Consider the following 20,945-nt stretch of genomic DNA (forward strand, 5'->3'; position numbering starts at 1 on the left):
GGAGAAGATAAACTTGATTCCCAAGTAAACGTAAACCGGCTCTGCTTAACTTATTTGCTCTATTTCTCTCATGGAAGTCGCTACCCTTTCAAAGGTGCCCCGTCTGAAGCTCTTTGTTCCCTGGCTGTGCCTCCAGGGGCTGCAGAGATGAGAGCAGCAACACTTAGCGTGTCTCCTGGAGAGATCTGTGACCGTGGGGTGTTGTTGTGTGGGCCCACGTAGAGTTGCCCAGCTGGTGGGGAGAGAGAGCAGGGGTAGGGAGTAGCTTTTGGCCATTACTCAGATAAACCTCAGAAAGCAGAAATGTGCCTTTCCTACTTTCATCCTGTCTTCTGCCCCCCAGTTCATTCTCCTCTTTACCAACCTGGCTTCTGAACCATGTCTAGGCCCATCTCTTGTACCGATATCATATTTCCTGGTATGGGTTAGTCACAAACCAGACTCATCTATGAAGGGTTGATTTTTACGAGTGTGATGGGCACCAGACTCAGGGCAGGTGCTTAGGGATAGAACAGATGCCACTTTAATTTTTTCCCCCCTCTAACTCTCTTAATTTGTGCATTGTGCTCCTCTTCCCTGGGTGAGGGGAGCATACTGGCTGGCAGCTTCAGGTCCCATCCCCTTTGCAGACCGTGTCTGAGTTCTGGGGGACAAGGCTACAAGGAGCTGGTACCTGTTCCCCAACTGCTCTCTGTCCCTGCAGGCATCCCAGCGGCATCCTGCATCCCATGGTCCTCTGCTGTCAATCCACAGCCCTGGTGGGCGCTGGTGGCTTTAGGCCCAACACACTCCATCTCTCCGAGTCTCTGAACCCCATGAGTGCAAAGAAGCTTGCTGCTCATGAGCCAGCAGGCCTGGGAACTCAGAGTCAGTGTGAAACTTCATCTATGGCCTTCTACTCTGAGCCACATGGAGTGTTAAGCCATGGAAAACTCGGTGGCCCCATCTGACACTGACACAGCCATTCTGCTTGGGGCCTACCGCACGCCTGTGCGTATTCAAGAGGTGAAGCAGAGGAGCCCTTTGTTCTGTAAACCGACAAGCATGTCTAAGGGTCCCCTCACTCTTCCCAAGAACATCTTCGACCCAAGGACCTTTCTCTGGTCTTGGGGGCAAGAAGCCCAACTCTGCCTCTTTCAATCTCCTGAGTGTCCTCAGGGCCGAACTTTCAGAACTCCGTCCCTAGTGACTGAGGGGAAATGGGTTATAGGATCAAAAGAAATACAATTTCATGCATGTGTATGCAATCCTTTAATATTTTTTAAAATATATTTTATTGACTTTTTACAGAGAGGAAGAGAGAATTAGAAACATCGATGAGAGAGAGTCATCGATCAGCTGCCTCTTGCACACCCCCTACTGGAGGCATGCCCGCAACCAAGGTACATGCCCTTGACCGGAATCGAACCTGGGACCCTTGAGTCCAAAGGCCGACACTCTATCCACTGAGCCAAACTGGTCCTGGCGCAATCCTTTAATATTTTAAAATATTATCTTGTGACACTAGTTGCCCTTTCAGAGTAACCTGCTTCTTCTCTGGTTCCCAGATATAATCCAAGGGCATCTTACATCTTGTCCCATACCCTGCCCCCTATTGTCTGCTGTCCTGTTGGATGTGCATGTGTATTTCTGCCCGGAGCAGACTCACATTCAGCTTGACATGGCATATTGGGGATGCATGCTGCAATGCCAGGCTCCACTGCCAGCATGAGACTCTCTCCCTGGAAGTGGGACTTTCCGGGATTCAAGGTTCCAAGAAATCTCACCCATCCTGGCATTTGGGTGGCACAGGCCAACCCTAATTAGGCCCTAAATTGCAGGATGAAAGGCTGTGCTGCCACTGTTTCCATGGAGCACGTAGGCCTGGCCCTCGTGCCTCCCCATGTATCCCTGCATCCTCCCAGAACTGGGAAAGGTCGAGACTTCACGAGGCCACCGAAGACTTTCGTGCCAACCGTGGAGCCAGTGGACGAGGGGAAATTTATTCCTCTGTGCTTCTCAGCAAGTTTACAGGAAGCACTGTCTGCCCGGAACCCTGAGGGAAGACAGCCCGTAAAGAAAAGTCTGGGAACACCTGTTGGTTTAAGTCAGAAATGAGAGTAATGGGCCTCAGACATCAAAAGGAAAAGTGGCTGCTCTCAGAAGCAGCTGAAGCCACAAACAGCAGCTGGAGACGAAATGCAATGCACCCGCAAAGAGCAGCCCTGCACTGTCCCGGGGGCCTTGGCTCGGAACCCTGCACCAGATTTTCATAATGTACAAATTGGAAAAGATCCCACCATTACAATATAAATATATAAGTATGAACTTTAAAAATAAGTGTGTGTGTATATATATATAGTAAAGTGGTGTCTGAGGGTATTTTAGTTCCCTATAAGAATTTATGATGAGAACATGGAGCCCCAGAGAGGTCATGTGGCTTTGCCTGGGGTCCCACAGAGAGTTGAGGGCTCAGCGTCATCTATCAAAGTCAGATCTTCTGGCTGCTCATCCTGTGTTTCTCCTCCAGGAGCCTTTATGTTCAGAATTTTAACATGGCCTAATGATGCAAAAGAGTCCTTTTATGCCATATCTTAAGCTGCCTGCTTTTAATAAACTGGTATTAAAAGGGCCTGTGTAGAGAGAAGAAAATAGAAGGCAGGATGTGGAAGACAGAGAATGTACATTACAACCCTGGAAATAGACCCATGGAAAGAATCAGCGCGCCCATTGTTTTAAACCCAGCCCGTCCACCCCCATGAAGGTTGCATACTGGCAGGAAAAAGAATGGATCCAGCCAAAACTGGTTTGGCTCAGTGGATAGAGCGTCAGCCTGCAGACTGAAGGGTCCTGGGTTTGATTCCGGTCAAGGAAACATACCTTGGTTGCTGGCACATCCCCAGTAGGGGGTGTGCAAGAGGCAGCTGATCAATGATTCTCTCTCATGGATGTTTCTAACTCTCTATCCATATCTCTTCCTCTCTATTAAAAAATCAATTATATATATATATAAATATATATAAAATAATTTTATATTATAAAAATAATTATATAAAATAATTATAAAATATATTATATATAAAATAATTTTTATATATAAATATATATAAAATATATATATAAAAATATATATATATATATATATTTTTTTTTTTAAAGAATGGATCCAGCATTTTCTCTTATTGGTTACTTATTCTAGTGGCTGCATCTTTGGGAGTCATGACTTCATACATTTAGTAAGAGTTGGAAATGATGATAGTATTTCCACGTGTGAGCCACTGGTGAAGTCCCTTGGCAGATCACCATTAGCAGTGGGACATCAGCACCGACTTTATGTCGTGCAGTGCTTTCGTAGTTCAATGGCATCTTCAAGCTCACATGAAAGTCATAGTCCTCTCTCTTTGCAGAAGAGGAAACTGAGATTCAGAGTTAAAGAGTCTGACTAAAAGTCCACAGTAAATAAAAGTTTTCTGACTCAAAATTCCTCGTTTCTTCCGTGGCACTGCAGCTGCCTCCGCTGTGATTTCTGTCTTTGAGGGACCCTGAGCCTTGTGAGGGTGCTGGGGAGGCCCTGACTCTGCTGTGAGAACCCAGCTCAGTGAGGCAGAAGAGGGAGGAGAAGCACATCCAGAGAGCACTTGCTGTATTCCAGGCACTCGGCCCTCTAATCTCACACTTTCACCTGTGGATCCCTGCCTGTTTATCCCTCTTCCGACCTTTAAATTAGTGTCCTTCTCATTTCCCTGATTGTGTGTAAAGTTGCGTATTTTTCACATGATTTCTTCTGTGATTTGTCTCTTCATATTTTTGGTCTGTTTTTCTACTTCATATTTTTGGTCTGTTTTTTGTCTTTTCACTATTGACTTTCCTAATGGTTTCTTCATTGTCTATATCATCCTTTGTTGGTTTTATATGTTACAAACATTCTTAACTTTAGGCTTGTCTTTTCACTTTGTTTATGGTATAGTTCAATTTTTCTAAAAGTTTTTAGTTGTTGGACTTTCACATTTAGGTATCCAATACCCTGGAATGTTTTTTCATATAATTTATGAAATAGGGAATAAATTTTATATTGGTTATGTCCAAATGCTACAGGGTGTTCCCCCTCGCCCCCCCAAAAAATGTACACATACTTTGAATAATTATTAATTCCAATGGGTTAAATCTGAAAAGAAAGAAACATCAGTTGAGCTATCAGCTGTTAAAGTGTGCATACATTTTTTGGGACGCCTGGTACTTGTTGAGTAGTTTATTCTTCACCCCTGAATTTCAGGGTCATCTTGGTTTCACACTGTTTCATGCATGTGTGGGACTGTTAATGGGCTCTGTTTTATTCCTCTGTCTATCCCTGTGCCAAGACCCCACTGTTTGTCTTCAAATTTGTCTTGGTTCTTTTAACCTTTTGCTCTCCCATAAAAGTTTTAGAATTGTTAATCACACACACACACATACACCTCACTTCTATGATTTTCACTGAATTTATAGATTCATTCAGAGTTGATTGACATTTTCACAGTCTTAATCCCTAATGGTGCTTGAGTGTGGGAACATCTGTCACAGGTGAATGGAGGCCAGATCGCGCTCGGAATAATGAAATGATTTTGGGCTTCTGTCTGCCAGCTCCCCTGTGGGTGGAGAGTTCTCTCCAAGGGCCATTCTTGATGAACTTTGCTGTATGACAACAGATCTTTTTCTCGATGGTGAGCAAAGGTGGGAAAAGATGATTGTAGTGTAATTTGCCAAGACTTTTTTTCCAGCTGAGTGATCAAGTATATGAAATTAGAGAGGCGAGAACATGTAAGGACAGTGTAAAGGCCAAGTCAGCTGGATTCCCGGGACAGCCTAGAAGAGAGACTCTCACACCAGAGCATAGCGGACAGCCTTCGCAGGCTGGAAACTCTGCAGCCAGTGAAGAGACTCAAAACAGAATAATGAGAACACACGAATTGTGTCTTTAAGTCTGTGACTTTCATTCCTGGCCAATTTCATTCCCAAAACTACTAGCCTTCCCCTCTGGTGACGGTTTGCCTCTTCCTCTCTGCTTTTCTACCATAAATGCTAAGATCTGAGGAAAAACAATCCCTGAATTCAAAACAGTAATAATGATAATTCTACATTCTGGAAGGCTTTGATACTGTTAATGAGGATTTTTTTAAAGGATGAGAGTCTATTGTTTTTAATTCTTAAGATTTCAAGAAAGTAAATTAAGTGACTGTGTTATATTAAATGACAGAAATAAACATAATATTTTTTGTAAGAAACTAACATGATTGCTCATAACTTTAATCATTATCACGGTAAATCATTTATAGTTCCAATTATTAACTTAAATATAAAGTATCACCCTTGCACTTGAGGATCTGTAAGCTTCCAAAGCTGACATGGGCTCTACGCACAGTTAATCTTACCACCATCACTTGTGCTATTTTATCCACTCAGGTGAATACTTCATTTCCAAATTGTTCATATTTCAGGCGCCAATTAATACTAGATATTGTGTGCCATTTAATGCTGGTGGGTCTTGATCTGGTATCTAAAAGGGTTCTGGAATCTGGAGAAAGGGCTGTGTATAGATTAAATAAGCATCCAGAGAGGAAAAATAATTTTGAAAGGCATTGGGAGTCAGAGGAGCCTGGCTAGAGAAACCAAGTTCTCCTTATCTTAAAACCCCTTGCTTTTTATTAACACAAATTTTCCTGAGGCAAGGTGGAGATACACACTTCAAAAGGTAGGGTTTTGTCTACAGAGTCCATTGTCAGAATGGGGAATACACTATGGCTGTTTAGGTATTTGGCCAGTAGGAGGCAATAACATGTAGATTAAGATGCCCTTAGTTGTCTGGCAGCAAACAATCAATTTATGCATCCCATTAGGTCACTATGATGTGCACTGACCACCAGGGGGCAAGCAAGCACTCAATGCAGGAGTTGCCCCTGGTGGTCAGTGTGTTTTCCCAGGGGGACCACTGCTCAGCCAGAAGCCTGGCTCACGGCTGGCAAGTTCCATGGTGGTGGCAAGTTCCGTGGCAGTGCTAAGGACCCCTTGGGGGATGCCCACCTGCCGACTTAGGCCCACTTACTGCAGGGTCCCAGACTGCGAGAGGACACAAGCTGGGCTGAGGGACACCCCCCCACACACACAGTGCATAAATGCTGTGCACCAGGCCTCTAGTTTTAAATATTTTGCTATGAGATTTTGAGAATATCTTTGGGATCTTTCTAGACAAACCTCTGATATCCATAGGTGTTAATCATTCCTCTGAAGGTGCATTTTGTACCAAGAAGGAAAACATACATGTCTGAGCATCAGAACAAACTCTGGCATTAAAAGTGCAAACCCCAAGGTACCACTCCCAGACACCCTTATTAACCACCCGTGACAGTCTTCCAGGCTTTTGAAGCAGGCATCTTCTTCTCTCAACATTTTACAAGTAACCTACTTCATTTTCCTCTATAATTAATCACTCCAAATTCACAAGCTCTTTTTTTCTCCCTAAGATGGAAGATCTAGAAGATGATTTCAAAGGATGCAACATTTGCTTTTAAAATCCAGTTAATTTAAGAATAAGACAGCCCAGTATAGCTCAGTGGTTGAGCACTGACCCATTAACCAGGAGGTCACTGGTTTGATTCTTGGTCAGGGCACATCCCCAGGTTGTGGGCTCGATCCCCATTGAGGGTGTGCAGGAGGCAGCCCATCGATGATTCTCTCTCATCATTGATATTTCTATCTCTCTCTCCCTCCCCCTTCCTCTCCCTCTAAAATCAATTAAAAATATGTTTTTTTAAAATAAGACCAAAAAATATGTTTAATGCATAAATCCCTAACTCATTATTCTGTACTTTAAAAAAAGAGAAGAGAGTATTACAATTCTCATGAGTCTTTCCATAAATGGAAAGTTGGAGGAAGAAAAGGAGAATTAAATTTAAAGTAGGTCAAAGGTGCATTCCATTTGAAACTTGTGTTGTTTTACATTTCTTGGAAAGCATGCCCAGGAATCTCTGATAACAGGTCTGTGAGAAGGCCTCAGTCTAGAGGGAGCTGTAACTTTCTGTTGATAAGGAATTCTGTCCCCTTGGTTTATTTGTGGTGGTGTTTTTGGGTTGAAGTTTTTGCCCTTGGCTTTAGCAGAAGCACAACTCATTTTCCCATGGATTAAAACACTTAGAACTGATCTTAAAAAAAGAAAGAAAGAAACATTTATGAAAAGGTCAGTATTGTATCCTCATATTTATTTCCATGACAAGGATATAGTATACTGTTGCCTAAGTTCCCCAGATGAAAAGTTTAAGTGAAGGCTCAGGTTATAGAAATGAGGAGGCTAAGCCTCTAGTTCACTAAGGAAAGGTAAGTTCAATTTATAATTAAATAAATCTCATAATACTTGTATGAATATAGTCTCACTGAATAAAATTGAAACAATATAGAGAAAAGTTTGAGTTCCTCTTGATGTCTCCCCTTTTCTAATTCCACTCTTTTTCATAAATAAACGTTGTCATCAGTGTGTATATAATCTTCCACACTCTTTTCCAAGTATTCCTGTAGAAATGTATGGGCAAAGCCATGCCTAGGAGTATCTAGTTTTTTTAAGTATATATAATATCACAGTCTGCATATTGTTCTGCTACCTGATTTTTCCACTTAATAGGTCTTAGAGATTTTTCCAGGTCACCACAAATAGACTTGTAATGGCTGCATAATATTTCATGTTATTATTTTAATCTTTATCTATGGATGTGCATATTAAATAATTATTTCTAATTATTCACTATTACAAATTATGCAAATTATGCACCTTTCAACATACTTCTTTGTACCCAAGTAAGATTATTTCAAGGGTAGGTTCCTAAAAGTGGAGTTGCTGGACTACAGGGCCTGCATATTTGTAATTTTATCAGATGCCACCTTACTGCCCTCCAAAATGACTTTGCTAATCTACATGTCCCCTGCCCCTGTGCATTACCACCAAGGCTTGATATTATCAACATTTAAAATATTTGCTATTTATGGTGAAGAGAAAAAAAAACTACATTATATTTTAATTTAATGAGGTTTATTTTGAAAGGCTTTTAAGAATGCTATCTAATAAATTCATATACTTACACAGAGGAACCCTTTGTCCATATGCTCAGTGATTAGATTCATTGTAAATAACTGTGATAGCCACAAGTCACAACTGCCCCCAGAGCGCAATTTAAAGACAGAATCAGTGGCTACTATGGCAACCAGCTTTGTGCTAGATGCTGGGGGGAACCAGGTGAATAGGATATGATGGGAGGCAAGGTGACAGTAGCTTGTGGAAAACACCCTTCCTCCTGGCGTGAATTGATGCCTGGAAATGCTCTTTAGGAAAACAGATCTCCATAAGATAAGCACTGACCCTTTACCTAGAGACCTCCACTAGCAGCAAGAAGTCAGCCTATGTCAGGAGAGCCCTGGATGACACCACAGTGCCTTTGGCCCCAACGTTCTTGATTATTTAATGAGATTAGCTAGTTGACCATAATCCACAGGACCTTGAGCGAGCTGGAATTCAGGTAAAAGGAAGTGGCCAAGGATTATCTGCAGCTAGTGTGACTCAAGAAGGTGTGATTGATTTCCTTTGGATAGCACCAAGACATTGAGTAACTGCGGAGGGACTTCAGTGGAGGCCGCCTTCCCCCAGCCACCCACTGGCTGGAGGTCACTCGCCACCTATAACTCTGCTCAGAGGAATGTGCCTAATCAAGCATTCGGCGACAGTGCCCAGCCAATCGGCTAAAATGGATTTAAAACCAGATTAGAAAGCTGCAGTCGCTTATCTGTGATTCAGTCAGCCAGTGATGTCATTGAGAGCCACGTTTAGGTGACAAATGTGTACTTACAACCACAGATTTGGCAGTTAGATTTTCTTTTATGGAAAGGTTATCACCTCTCTCTCTTTACGGTGTTGGATTGTACTAGAGGACTGGACTGAAATAGTGTGATCATTTTTTTTATTTTTGCCTTATGGTCTTTTCCTCTAGGATTTAACCTGATTTGTCAAGGTTCTGTTCTTAAACCCGAGACATTGGGGGCGGGAGAGGGAGCTTAACATTTGCAAGATATGCTTGTAATAAAGTAGTATCATTTTCAATGTCCTCTCCCCAACCATTGAGCATCTGGGTATTGAATTCAATAACACCGTTGCAACATGGAAATCTTTTAAAAGTGAGACAAGTAGTAATATGCCATTTGTATAAAGAAAGAAAAGATTCCTCATTTTTCATAGATCCAGAGAACAAGCTGCTGGTTGCCAGATATGGGGGGGGGGGGGGGGGGGGGGGGGCGGGGAACACTGGGAGAAAAAGGTGAAGGAATTAAGATGTACGAATTGGCAGTTACAAAATAGTCACAGGGATGTAAATTACAGCATAGGGAATATAGTCAATCGTGTGATAACTGTATGGTGCCAGATGGGTAGTAAACTTATTGGGGGAGACCACTTGGTAAGTTATATAAATGTCTAACCACTATATAAACACGTGAAACTAATATAATGTTGAATGTCAACAGTAGTTGGAAGGAGAGAGAGAAAAAAAGATTTTCAGTCTTGTAAATTGACATAAAATAAGTATTCAGAGGTCTTATGCTTAATTATATTAATCCAGACACAGCTAAAAGAGACAGAATGTGCTTAAAATCATGGACGTGTTATCTATTGCTAAATAAAGTCCATTGGGAATATTTTTAGTGCATGTTATTCTTGTCCATTCCTAATGATTTATCTGCTGAACAATTGTCTGCACCATTGACATTTTGACAGCCTGGAGCTTTTATGTTTAAGTTCTCATTTCAGTATATTGTTTGGTAAATGAAATGTCCTCAGTGGGCTAAAAATAAAGGTGTCCCCTGTGTCTGGATCCACCCCTCCCTTCTAGTTCTATTTTGGGCATATTCAGGGCTGGGAAGGAATGAAGAAGCCCGCCTGGGTCACACAGAGCCCCAGCAGTGGGGCTAGGGTCTCTCTTCATGCCGCCCTGCTATCCTGGGTTTCGGTTTACATCATGGATAAGCTCCGAGCCTATCTGCAACAGGGACTAAAAATAACCGAGTGACTAACCTGGGTTCTTTGATATGAAATGTTTGGAATTCAGCACATTCTGTGAGGCATGCTCCTGGCCACTACCACCAGAGGGGCTGGGGGCAGCAGTATGCCTTCCAGTGTGAGACACACCGTCCTGAATCAATGGGCTATTCCCACGCCTTTGTTTTGTTTTCATTCTTTTTACCAGTTTAGATTTTCTTTAGCAGCAGGAGGGTAATGTCAAATTCAAATAATACCAAATTCCATACTGCTTAATGCTTTTTAAAAAAAATTTTGCCTTCCATAGTTTGGTTATTTATTTGTTTTTATTGTATTGCTTTTTTTTTTTTTTTTTTTTTTTTTTTTTTTTTTTTTTTTTTACAGAGAGGAAGAGAGAGGGATAGAGAGATCAATGAGAGAGAGTCATCCATCAGCTGCCTCTTGCACACCCCCTACTGGGGATGTGCCCACAACCAAGGTATATGCCCTTGATCAGAATCGAACCTGGGACCTTTCAGTCCACAGACCAATGCTCTATCCACTGAGCTAAACCAGTTTTGGCTTCCATAGTATATTTATATGGGTCATCTCCTTAGCTATCTTAAGCTATGTTGTACACATTGGCAAATCCCATTTTGATGAGGACTATTCTCACATCAAAATGCTCAAGAAAGCTAAACTATTTGCAAGGCCAAGCCACTGGCCCACTGGTGTTGGGTAGTATTTCTAGAGGGAAATGCCTTCTCCGTGGGCCTCAGCCCCTCTCCCTTCCATACTCCTCACCCGGAGATGTTGCTCAGTGAGAGTACCACCTGAAGACAGGAGCAATAGCTATCTTTCACTGAGTGCCGGGCTGTTTCAAGCCTTTCCATGTATCAATTCATTACTCCCCTCAGCAACCTTCTGAAAAACGTGTGATAGTTACCCATACTTAACTGATGAAGCCCAAGAAAGGTAGGTAACTTGTCTAGGCCCATACAACTAGTACTTGGCAGATCCAGAACTCAAGCCCGTCTCCCTAGCCCAGGAGCCCATGCTCCTTCGGCCACATATTCTCTCTCTCCTAAGTCAGTGTTATTAGCCAAGATGCTCACACCTACAGATCAGCTCCCAACTCCTCTCACGGAACATTGACCCTGGAATCAAATTCTTTCAAATTAACAGACACTTCCCAGCCCCTCCACCATGCCCACGCCCTCCACCATGCTCCCTGCCACTTACTGAGACATTCCAGGCACCAGTCTTGTGCCAAATTTTCTACAGCTCCTGCCCTTCCCTTTCCTGTTGCTTTGGCTACCACTTTTCTACCATTCAGTCATGACTTAACCCTTCACCTCCACTTTGTCCAGTCCTTCCACATATAGATGCTCAAAACATGTTTCCTCTCCATATTGTTTGCAGCAAACTCCCCCTGCTAAAATACCTGCAGTAGCTTCTCTTTACCTGCTAGCTAGTATTAACATGGCCTAGCATTCACGTCCTGTCGGTAACTTGTCCCATCGACCTAACTTCCTGAATGTCCCTCACCCCTCTCAGGGCAGGCCTTCCGTTCAAGCAAGGCAGTCTGTTTCCGAGGGAGCCTTCCCGCAGCAAGCATGTGGTGTGTGCCTTGTGTGAGCCAGACAAGTGAACCCATGTGAGCATCTGACTTACAGAAGCTCCTGGTCCAATGATGGAGGCAGGTTCAACAAATGGGATGATGCTCCAACACAGTATTTCTGGGATCTTTGAGACAATGGCAAGGGAGCATTTAAGCTACTGGGCAAGAAACCAAGAAGTGAAAAGTTTCATTTCCTAGACTCTGCTGTTCAGAAAGAGCCACACAGAAAGCTAAAAGAGGTATCGGGAAAGCTGCCACCTGATCTGCCGTGGTCTGTTTTCTTATATGTCTATTTGTTTATTGTCGTCTCCTCAACCAGAATGTAAGTGCCCTGAAGCAGGAGTGCTGTGCTCGCTTGTAGATGCATCTCATAGAAACTGTAGCCAGTGCATAGTAGGTACTTAATCAATATGTTTTAATTCATCAGCTTTCTAGAACTGTGCTAAGAAGGGGTGTGAGGCTGATGGTCAGGACTTAGCTATGTCATTCATGGACTTGGAGAGTCTCAGCACCCTGGCTTCCAAGCTGCTAACCAGAGCCTGGGGAAACTAAGGCAGATTGCTTGGGAAAGGTATCTTCTGACCTGGTATGTCAAGGAAAAGAAGAGTTTCCCAGGTACAGGATCCAGAGGACGTTTTCACAGAGGGAGGACCATGCCTGCACCATAGAACATGTTCATTTCTACCCGAGAGAGCAGCATGGTCTCTTTCCACCGCTTGAAATGCCCTTCCCTCCCCAACTTTCTCTGTCTGTGTCTTCTCCTCCCTAGTTCTTTGTCCCGCGACAAGAGGCCCCTTGCCCATTGCCAAGGACAGATGCACCCAATTTAAGCCCTCAGAGACCAGATGGCTTAGGGATACTAAGAGCCCTTCTGAAATTTAAACTCATGAGAGCAGAACTTTATGTTTCCTGTTATTTCACCTGTGTGCCTTTCCCTAGCTGCCACTGGAATCTCCAGGTTTCAGGAATCCTCCCAGATCATCTTCAGATCTCCTCCTCAATGTGTTCACCCTTCTATAGTTAGGTTGTTAAATTGCCCAAAGACCAAGACTATGCCAGTAACTTCCAAAGTAGGATTTCTGTTTCTCCCCAGACCTCATGGGTCTGGATGTTGTCCTAAAATACTTCTACCCAAGAGAACCATTCATTTCTTAATTTCCAAAGGAGAGGGATCCCCTTCTGAAGCTCAGAATTCAGACCTGCATGGCTGAGTATAATCAAAAGAAGCCTAACTCATTCTGAAGTCCAATACTGGTTGCCAAAAGCTTCAGACCTTTTGGTGCTTCTTTGAAAGTCTTCTGCAATCCATGCCCTTCTGTTTATTCTCTGAGAGCCTGAGTATTCTTCCTACCTAATGTTCATGGCTTCTGTTCATTCTCTGTATGGTGACCAGTCAACATGGATTGACTATTGTATGTCAGGCATTGTACAAGTTCTGATGAATATGTCAAAAAGTCTAGAATGAGTAGAAAAGCCATGGTCAGTGTGGCTCCATGAGTTGGACATCATTCTGTGTACCAAAAGATTTCTGATTGGATTCCTGGTCAGGGCACATGCCCAGGTTTCAGGCTTGATCTCCAAGTAGGGGATGTGTAGGAGGCAGTCAGTCTGTTTCACTCTCACATCAGTGTTTTTCTCTCTCTACCTTCCTCTCTCTTTCTAAAACAATAATTTTATACATACATATATACAAATATATGTATGTATAAAATTATATATAAGCATAATACGCAAATTGACTGAACAACTGAATAGCAGAATGACTGTCCGGACAACCTTCCAGATAACCACACTATGACACACACTGGTGCCAGGCCAGCCAAGACAGGTGCAATGCAATTGGTCCGGGGGGCCCGCCATCACCCCACGATCACCTGCAGAGGGAGGCCCAGGCCACCGGTGAGTAATGCTGTGGTGGGTGTGTGGGCCGGCCAGCGATCGCCCTGCAGAGGGAGGCCCAGGCCAGCCAAGCAATTGCACCCCATGCCTGTCACCTGCAGAGGGAGGCGACTGGTGGTGGGGAAGGGGGGGCAATGCTGCACAGATGGCAAGCAGTGGCAATGGCCAGGGTAGGGCCAGCTGCTGGCAGCTGGGGGAAGGAAATCCCCGATAGGCCCTGATCGCCAGCCAGGCCTAGGGACCCTACCCGAGGGGTCCCGGATTATGGGAGGGCACAGGCCAGGCTGAGGAACACACCCCTCCCCCCCCATGTATGAATTACATGCACTGAGCCATATATATATATATATAAGACCAGCAAGCAAAATGCCCAGTACTTGTGAATTGGTGTGGCAGCCAGCCGAGGAATGTGTGTTCCCTGCTTGGGTTTGAATTCCTGAGCCAGCTGGACTGGAGGCTGCTGTTACCAGCGGGTAGAGCTGCCACTTTTGGCTTTTTCGGGTGTCTTTGATGTCATCAGCCAGTGGCCGCATGCCATCATAGGACTATTTGCCATGGTGAGGCAGATGCATATTCCTACCAAATGTGTTCAAATCTGAGCAGGCTAAGAATTACGTGAATGTCACGTCTTTATTTGGCCATCATTCCTCATTTGCTTTCCTAGTTTTTCCTTCTAATTTTTTTTTTCCTTCCATAGCTTTTAGTATACTCCCCCACTTCACCTTGCCTAGCCAAATAGTTCATTGATCCGTATTGAAATGGCCACTCTACCTGTCTGTAGCCCCTGCTAGACTGTCAGCTCCTCAAGCACAGAGGCCAGAGGTCATTCACTCTGAGGCCCTTTTGCAATGCCTGACGCATCGTAAGGACACATGCTGTATGTTTGCGGAATGACGGAATGCCTTTCCCACCTAATGCTCCTGTGTTTGGCCCTGCATGTAACCCAGTTGCACATGATTTCTGTAGAAAGTATAGCATCATCACAGGTTTCAGGCAGACTTGAAGTTGAAGCTCACCTCTGTCACTGACTAGCTATCTAACCTTAGCGAAAGCCTCTTCCCTCTCCCAACTTCAGTTTTCACGTCTGCATAATGGATGTAATACCTACTTCTCAGTGCTGTCCAGAAGATTAGGTGTGTTGGCATGTAAATGTGTGTTGTAATGTCTCTCCAAATTGGCTATATAGAGTCTTCATGCATTTGCCTCTTTTTCATCCGGGATTTGGAGGGTTTGGTGTTTCTATCAGTTAGGTTGGACTGAAAACCAACACCACCAGAACCTCAGCAGCTTCAAACAGCAATGCATAGTTTATTCTCTGGGCTTTGTGTCCCCCTCCGGTCGTGGGGGCTCTGCCAGGCTCCCTGAGGCTTCCTCTCCATAGAGCTTTTCCTGATGACTGAGGCAGGTGGACGGAAGCCGTAAGTTGCGTATCAGATTTTAAAGGCTTCCACGCACAGGTGGCACGTATCACTGACATAGTTCATGACCCACAGGAAACCCACCTTATGAAAGTGTGTGATCCTACCACACGGCAGGAAGAGAAGAATTGGGGTGTTGCTGAGCACCAATGACCACCCCAGCAACACTTCAGATGAGTTGACGTTAATGTACTATGAAATCTGAAGTTGCTTTGACCTAAATTTGGAGTGAGGGCTGTGGAACAACTGAGTACAATCAATAAGATTGTGAGTGTGTAGCCTTCTCCAGAGAAGAAATGGCTTGAATGACATTGTTAGTAGCGATAGGCTCTTGAGTTGCAGTCCAGTCTTCATTAGTCCGTACAACAGGCAGCAGAGCCCTCTGCTTGTGAGTAGATTTCACGTGACTAGATTAGCCCTAGGATGTGCACTTCAAGTAATAAAAGTATGTTTCTTTCCAAAACTAACCTAGAGTTTAAGCTGCCATAATTTAAACTGACCCTTCTCCTGGCTCTGCTTATATTTGGGCTGTTTTACTGTGTTCATGCTGTACTTCTTATCATCATCACTCAGTGGTTATTGATTGCCTGCTGTGGTGAAAATGTAACATTAAAGAGTCCGGGCTCTGGGTCCTGACTGCCTGGGTTCAAGTGATGGTTCTGCCATTAATTGGCTGTGTGGCCTTGGGCAAGTGACTCAACCTCTCTGCACCTCATTTCTCTCCTCTGTGAAATGGGGGTGGTGGTAGCGCCTACCTCATAGGCTAGTTCTGCGGAGTAAATGAATGAATGCATGTAAAGTAATTAGACTGGTACTTTTCGCATGGTAAGTGCTCAATAAAGGTTGGCCATTATCGTCATTTTTAGGCATAGGGAAATGCAAAGGGCGTTGGATGCAGGAAGAAATGTTTTGTTTGCTGTTGTATCGTTTGCTTAGAATGGTGCACATGTCAGGTACTTGGTACATTTTTGTTGAGTGAATCAATGAATGGGCTCTACCCTCATGAAATTTAAAATCCAGCCTAACCCTTGACCCCTTTCTTGGAATATAATAATAAGAGAACTTCCTTCTCTTAAAAGCTGCCTTGACCAACCTTGAATTTTCTATTTTCACAGCTATGCATTTTCTGGTACATGCTAAAATAAGTAAATATTAGCCCATCGGATCAGCTTACATAGAACTAATAAATACAGGAGTTGATTCAAAGTTAACTGACAGGAAGAGACTGAGTAAATAATGGAACAGGCTGGGCACAGAAGGAACAGGAGTGAAAGTGACAAAGCAAGGGCTGAAATTCAGGAAGATGGATTTAGCCAACTCTGAGCTGAGGAAGGCAGAGAGTGATGGGGCCTGAGCAGCTGGGGCAGGGGCTTGGGGGGCCCGCCTGACATCCAAAGCTTGTGGAGAGAGCTGAGTGGGTGTTGGCAGGACTCGGAAAAGCAAACAGACTGGAGAGTGCCGGGGGAAGAGAAGAGGCATCTCGGGGTCTTATTGAAGACACTCTGTAACCTAGAAAGGTTGTGTAACTCAGGGCTGGGGCTGCCCCTATAAATAGCAGAGTAGACTGTACCTGACCCCACATTTAACGGTGGAGTCAGTCTTTCCCATCAGGTTTTCTTCTCCGCTGGAAATATAGACTCTGCTCTTGACTTGCTCAGAGACCACATTGAAGGGTGAAAAAAGAAACTGAGCGTCTGATTTCTGCCATGAATGAGGGATAAGGTGGCAAGGGTAGGTAGGTGGAACAGCGGCGTTCAGGCATGTTCATTTGGGGAAGGTCAGTCCAGGTAGCCAGGAATTAATTACCCACCTGCCCAGGGCCAGCCTTTCTCTCCACTGGCCAAAGTGGGTGGTGCTTTGGGCAGCTAGAAAAAGGAAAAGGAAGAGATTGATGTGTATAGCTTTTCAGAACTGGAATATCTTTATTGTCTTGCTAATTTAAGACTGAAATGTTGTGCTTTAAAAAATAATCAAATGAAACACAAGTACACAAAGTAAAAGGTGTCTCCCATAATTCCAGAGATGACCTTCGATAGGTATTATTTCATTCAATAGCTAATTATTGAGCACCCTCTCTATGTGCCGGACACAAACACTACTTTAGGAGGCTCAAATACATCAATATTAAAACAAAGATTTTGGTCTTCACTTAGCTTACCTTGCAGGGGTCCTCAAACTTTTTAAAGTGGGGGCCAGATCACGGTCCCTCAGAGAGCTGGAGGGCCGGACTATATGAACTACTAATTCCTACTGTAACACCTCGGCTGCGCTCACTGCCCAAAAAACCTGGCGGGCCGGATCAGACTCCTCTGCGGGCCGCATGTGGCCCGCGGGCCGTAGTTTGAAGACCCCTGTTAAATCTAGAGCTATAATGTCTAATACATTAGGTACGTATGACTAGTAAATTCAACTAAATGCAATTTAAAATTGAGATTCCTCAGTCACACTAGCCACGTGTGTACGCACATGTGTATGTATTTAAAATATATAATGGCATGGCCCTACCTGGATTGGCTCACTGGGTAGAGTGTCAGCCTGCAGGCTGAAGGGTCCAGGTTCGATTCTGGTCAAGGGCATATTCCCGGTTGCGAACTCGATTCCAAGTAGGGGTTGTACCGGAAGTAGCCAGTCAATGATTCTCTCTTATCATTGTTGTTTCTATCTCTCTCCCCTCTCCCTTCCTCTCTGAAATCAATAAAAATACATTTTAAAAAATAATAATAAAATAAAGTATAGAATGGCATGTATACTGAATAGCTTGTGTACTGTACTTACTGTTCCATCTACTCTTGTTGCTTAACAACCAGCCCTTCACAGGCATCTTCTTTTGTCAATATATAGTAGGTCACACATAAATTTTTGCCCTCATATTGGTGGGTGTTTAATTTAATTCCAGTTTTTCACTGTTATAAACAATATAAATGTGACTGCCCTTGGAACCTATATCCTTACACATTTCTCCAACTCTTTCCTAATATATATTCTGCAAAGTGGACTGAGATGGCGCATGTAGGGCGCTGAGCACATGGCAGGAGCCCGTGCATGCTGGTGTGTGTGTGACTGTGTGAGGCATTACTGTGTCCTGGAGGGAGCGTTTCAAGGAGCTGCTGCTTCAGAGGCTTCCTGCCTAGATCAGTCCCTGAGGCTTCTCACGGCCAACAGAGCAGACAGCATAGCCTGCTTCTGGAAACAGCGCCAGCCCACCGCCAGCGTTCTCCATGGGTTTGGGAGGTGTTTGGTTTCTGCTTTTTGTTTTCAGAAGAATGACACATCTTGAATCCAGCCACACGTTCTATTTCCTGGCCACCTTCTGAATGCCTGGTCCCAAAGAATGTGCCACGCCCCTTGTTGTTCTGAGAATTGTCTCGTTTTGTGTGAAACCTTTGGGATATCCTAGTCCTGAGCTCACTGTGCAACGTTCTCACCTGGAGGGAGGCAAGCACTCGGTGCAGAAATGAAGGCAGATGTTGGCTGGTGTGTGAAGAGAGAATTCCAATTACCAGCCTGGGCGATCTGGGTTGATCATTTTTCTTTCCCTGGTGGAGACCTAAAAGAACTCCTAACCACTCTGGAGTTTTGATTTCTAAAGTTACTCTCAGCTCCCGTGCCCTTTCAGTGAAACAAGAAGCTCTGACTTTGCTCCAGGGTTACATGTGGTAACCGAATGATGAGCTGGCTGTAGCTCACCGGTTCTTCAGCCCCTCCCCATTCCCACTCTTCAGGGAGAAGAATTTGGGCTCTGAGTCCAGGCCCCCCAGACCTTCTAGGACACGTGATGGACATGGAGTAACTGTGAAAACAGCTGTGGGCTTAAGGACGTCCCTGCCCAGAGCACATGAAAGCCTAGAAACCTTAACACTTTGTGATAGTTCCTCTCCATTGACAGTTCAAACCACCCTTAGCTGCCTCCATCAAAGGCTAAAGGAGATGGAGCGTAAGACTGGACTGGGGTGGGCAGTAAGCTCCTAGGAGGCTGCAGGTGGCAGCTCTCTCCACCCCAGCAGGAAGCTGGCCCCATCCTCGGGGTCAAAGTGCCGGGAGACCAGCTGCCTTCTCTCCTGCCCCTTCCAGACTCTGAGCTGCAGGAGGAACTCATCCGCCTGCAAGCTTTCCTGGTCCTCTGCCTTGGTCGGCAGGGTCCACCCTCAAGGCCCTTCTTTGCCTTGAAAAGAAGCGAGGGGAGGGGTGCATTTTTGCCCTTCTCCCCCATGCCACAGTCCGACTGGCAGCCCTCGCTGGACCTCATCCCATCTCTGAATCAGACACGGCTCACCCACACACTAATCCACGCTGCCTCCGAAGGCAAATACAGAAAAGTGGTAGATAAGAGGCCTCATTGAGCGGGAGCTTATATTTCAGGCGTAGCGAGGCTGGCTCGGTTCAATGGAGATTTACAGCAGCAGGTGCAGTGGAACCTTACACGAAGGCAGAGGGGGGTTTTGTGAGTGTTGGGAGCGGAGAAGGGGGGCTCTCATTTGATCTGTCTGCTACTGGAAGAAAAATAAACTCCATTTGCTCTTCTGTTCTTTTAAGAAACAAAGGGGGTGAAAGGAACTTTAGGCCAGTAAGCTTCCCTTTTGTGCTTCCTTTTTCTCAAATAGATCAGAAAATGATTCCATGTTATTCACCACCTAGCCTTTGCCAAAATTAAATGAAAAGACAAGACTGTCCCTCCATACTTAGAAAGCTCATGATAGCAAGCTCACTGCAGCTGGGGATCAAGGAACATAAAGGAAAAAAGATTGTTAGACTCTTTTAAAAACTCCTCTAAGTGAGAGTGAGAACAAGAGGCGGAGGAGGGCCAGGCTTGGAAATGTGCTGTGACTGGCCCTTCTGAGTTCATCCTTCTCTGCAAGTGGACAGTTAGCTGCAGCACAGGTTTGTGCAATCAGCAGACAAGCCAAACTTTGAGTGACGTATTTATTGTTACTTGGATAAGAAAGCACTTCCCAGCGACAGATCACGGCCAGAAATGACACCTACCTATTATTCCCACACTCAATTTTCATGGCATGTCTCAAAGTACAACCTTATCTCTTACAAGTACTATGATACTGTTCTTAAAACCAGCAACAAGACTTGGACTGAGATTCAGACAGGAGCAGAAGTACTGCATCTTGATGTGCTCCTTCACAGCTTTCTTTCTTGCTGGCACCTCCAGGAAGCCTTCCAGGTGTTCTTCAGGGCGGGGGGGCGGGGGGAGGGGGAGGAGAGGAGTGGCCCGGGACCTCTGCTGCAGCTGCATCAGGTAGAGCCGCCCCTCCCTGCCTCCTGCACTAGACATAGGGAGGTGCAGGGCTGGATGCAGGTGCTGGCCCATCAGCCACACTTCCCGGAGGACAGGAATCAGCCTCCAGCAGGTCTTGGAAGGGCTCTCTGGGGAAGGGGCATCTGGGCTTCGTTTCCATCTCTCTGAAATGCCAGACTGGCTCATTGTTTCTGAAACTGCTAAAATCAAATGATGACAGTGATTGTGCAAGGTAAAGAAAAATAGTGCAGACTGAAGGGTCTCAGGTTCAATTCCAGTCAAGGGCATGTACCTTGGCTGTGGACATATCCCCAGTAAGGAGTATCATCGATAATGTTTCTGACTTTCTATCCCTCTCCCTTCCTCTCTGTAAAAAAAAAAAAAAAAAAAAAAATCAATAAAATATTTTTTTTTAAGAAAAATAAAAATAGTGTAAGCAGATCAGTTTCTCCCCACCATATGTTTATACCCATTTTGTGTGTTTTTATCTTTGTTGCTGCTTCAGCTTTCATAGCACCCCAAAAAAGAACAAGCAAGAAGCAAGCAAACAATAATGTACAAACTGCCAACTGCACTTAACTGATGGCCATGGTTGCTGGTGCCTTTCCATGCACATAATACAGCTTTCCTCTCCCCTCGCTCGGAAAGTGAGATCAAATGGAAAATTTGCGCAGCATCCTAGGAGGTGCAGCGTGGCTCCCAGGGGCTCTGCCAACCTGCCAGCTTTTGCAAACAACCAGATGCAGGTAATCTCTC

At 44.6% G+C, this 20,945-nt stretch overlaps 1 protein-coding gene across 2 annotated transcripts in view; it reads left to right on the forward strand.

The window, feature by feature from the left end:
• The window catches only part of SCFD2 (sec1 family domain containing 2), a 304,493-nt gene that overhangs the window by 241,582 nt on the left and 41,966 nt on the right, over nucleotides 1–20,945 (forward strand). Inside the window, exons 6-7 of one of the 2 annotated variants that reach the window (XM_045572663.1) lie at nucleotides 5,105–5,115; nucleotides 11,093–11,097. The exons of the other annotated variant lie outside the window; for it this stretch is intronic. Coding sequence (XP_045428619.1) covers nucleotides 5,105–5,115; nucleotides 11,093–11,097 — 16 coding nt within the window. The remainder of the gene's footprint in view (nucleotides 1–5,104; nucleotides 5,116–11,092; nucleotides 11,098–20,945) is intronic. 2 annotated transcript variants of the gene reach the window in all.

The sequence above is a fragment of the Pipistrellus kuhlii genome, unplaced genomic scaffold (assembly GCF_014108245.1).
Source record: "Pipistrellus kuhlii isolate mPipKuh1 unplaced genomic scaffold, mPipKuh1.p scaffold_m20_p_1, whole genome shotgun sequence".
NCBI lineage: Eukaryota > Metazoa > Chordata > Mammalia > Chiroptera > Vespertilionidae > Pipistrellus > Pipistrellus kuhlii.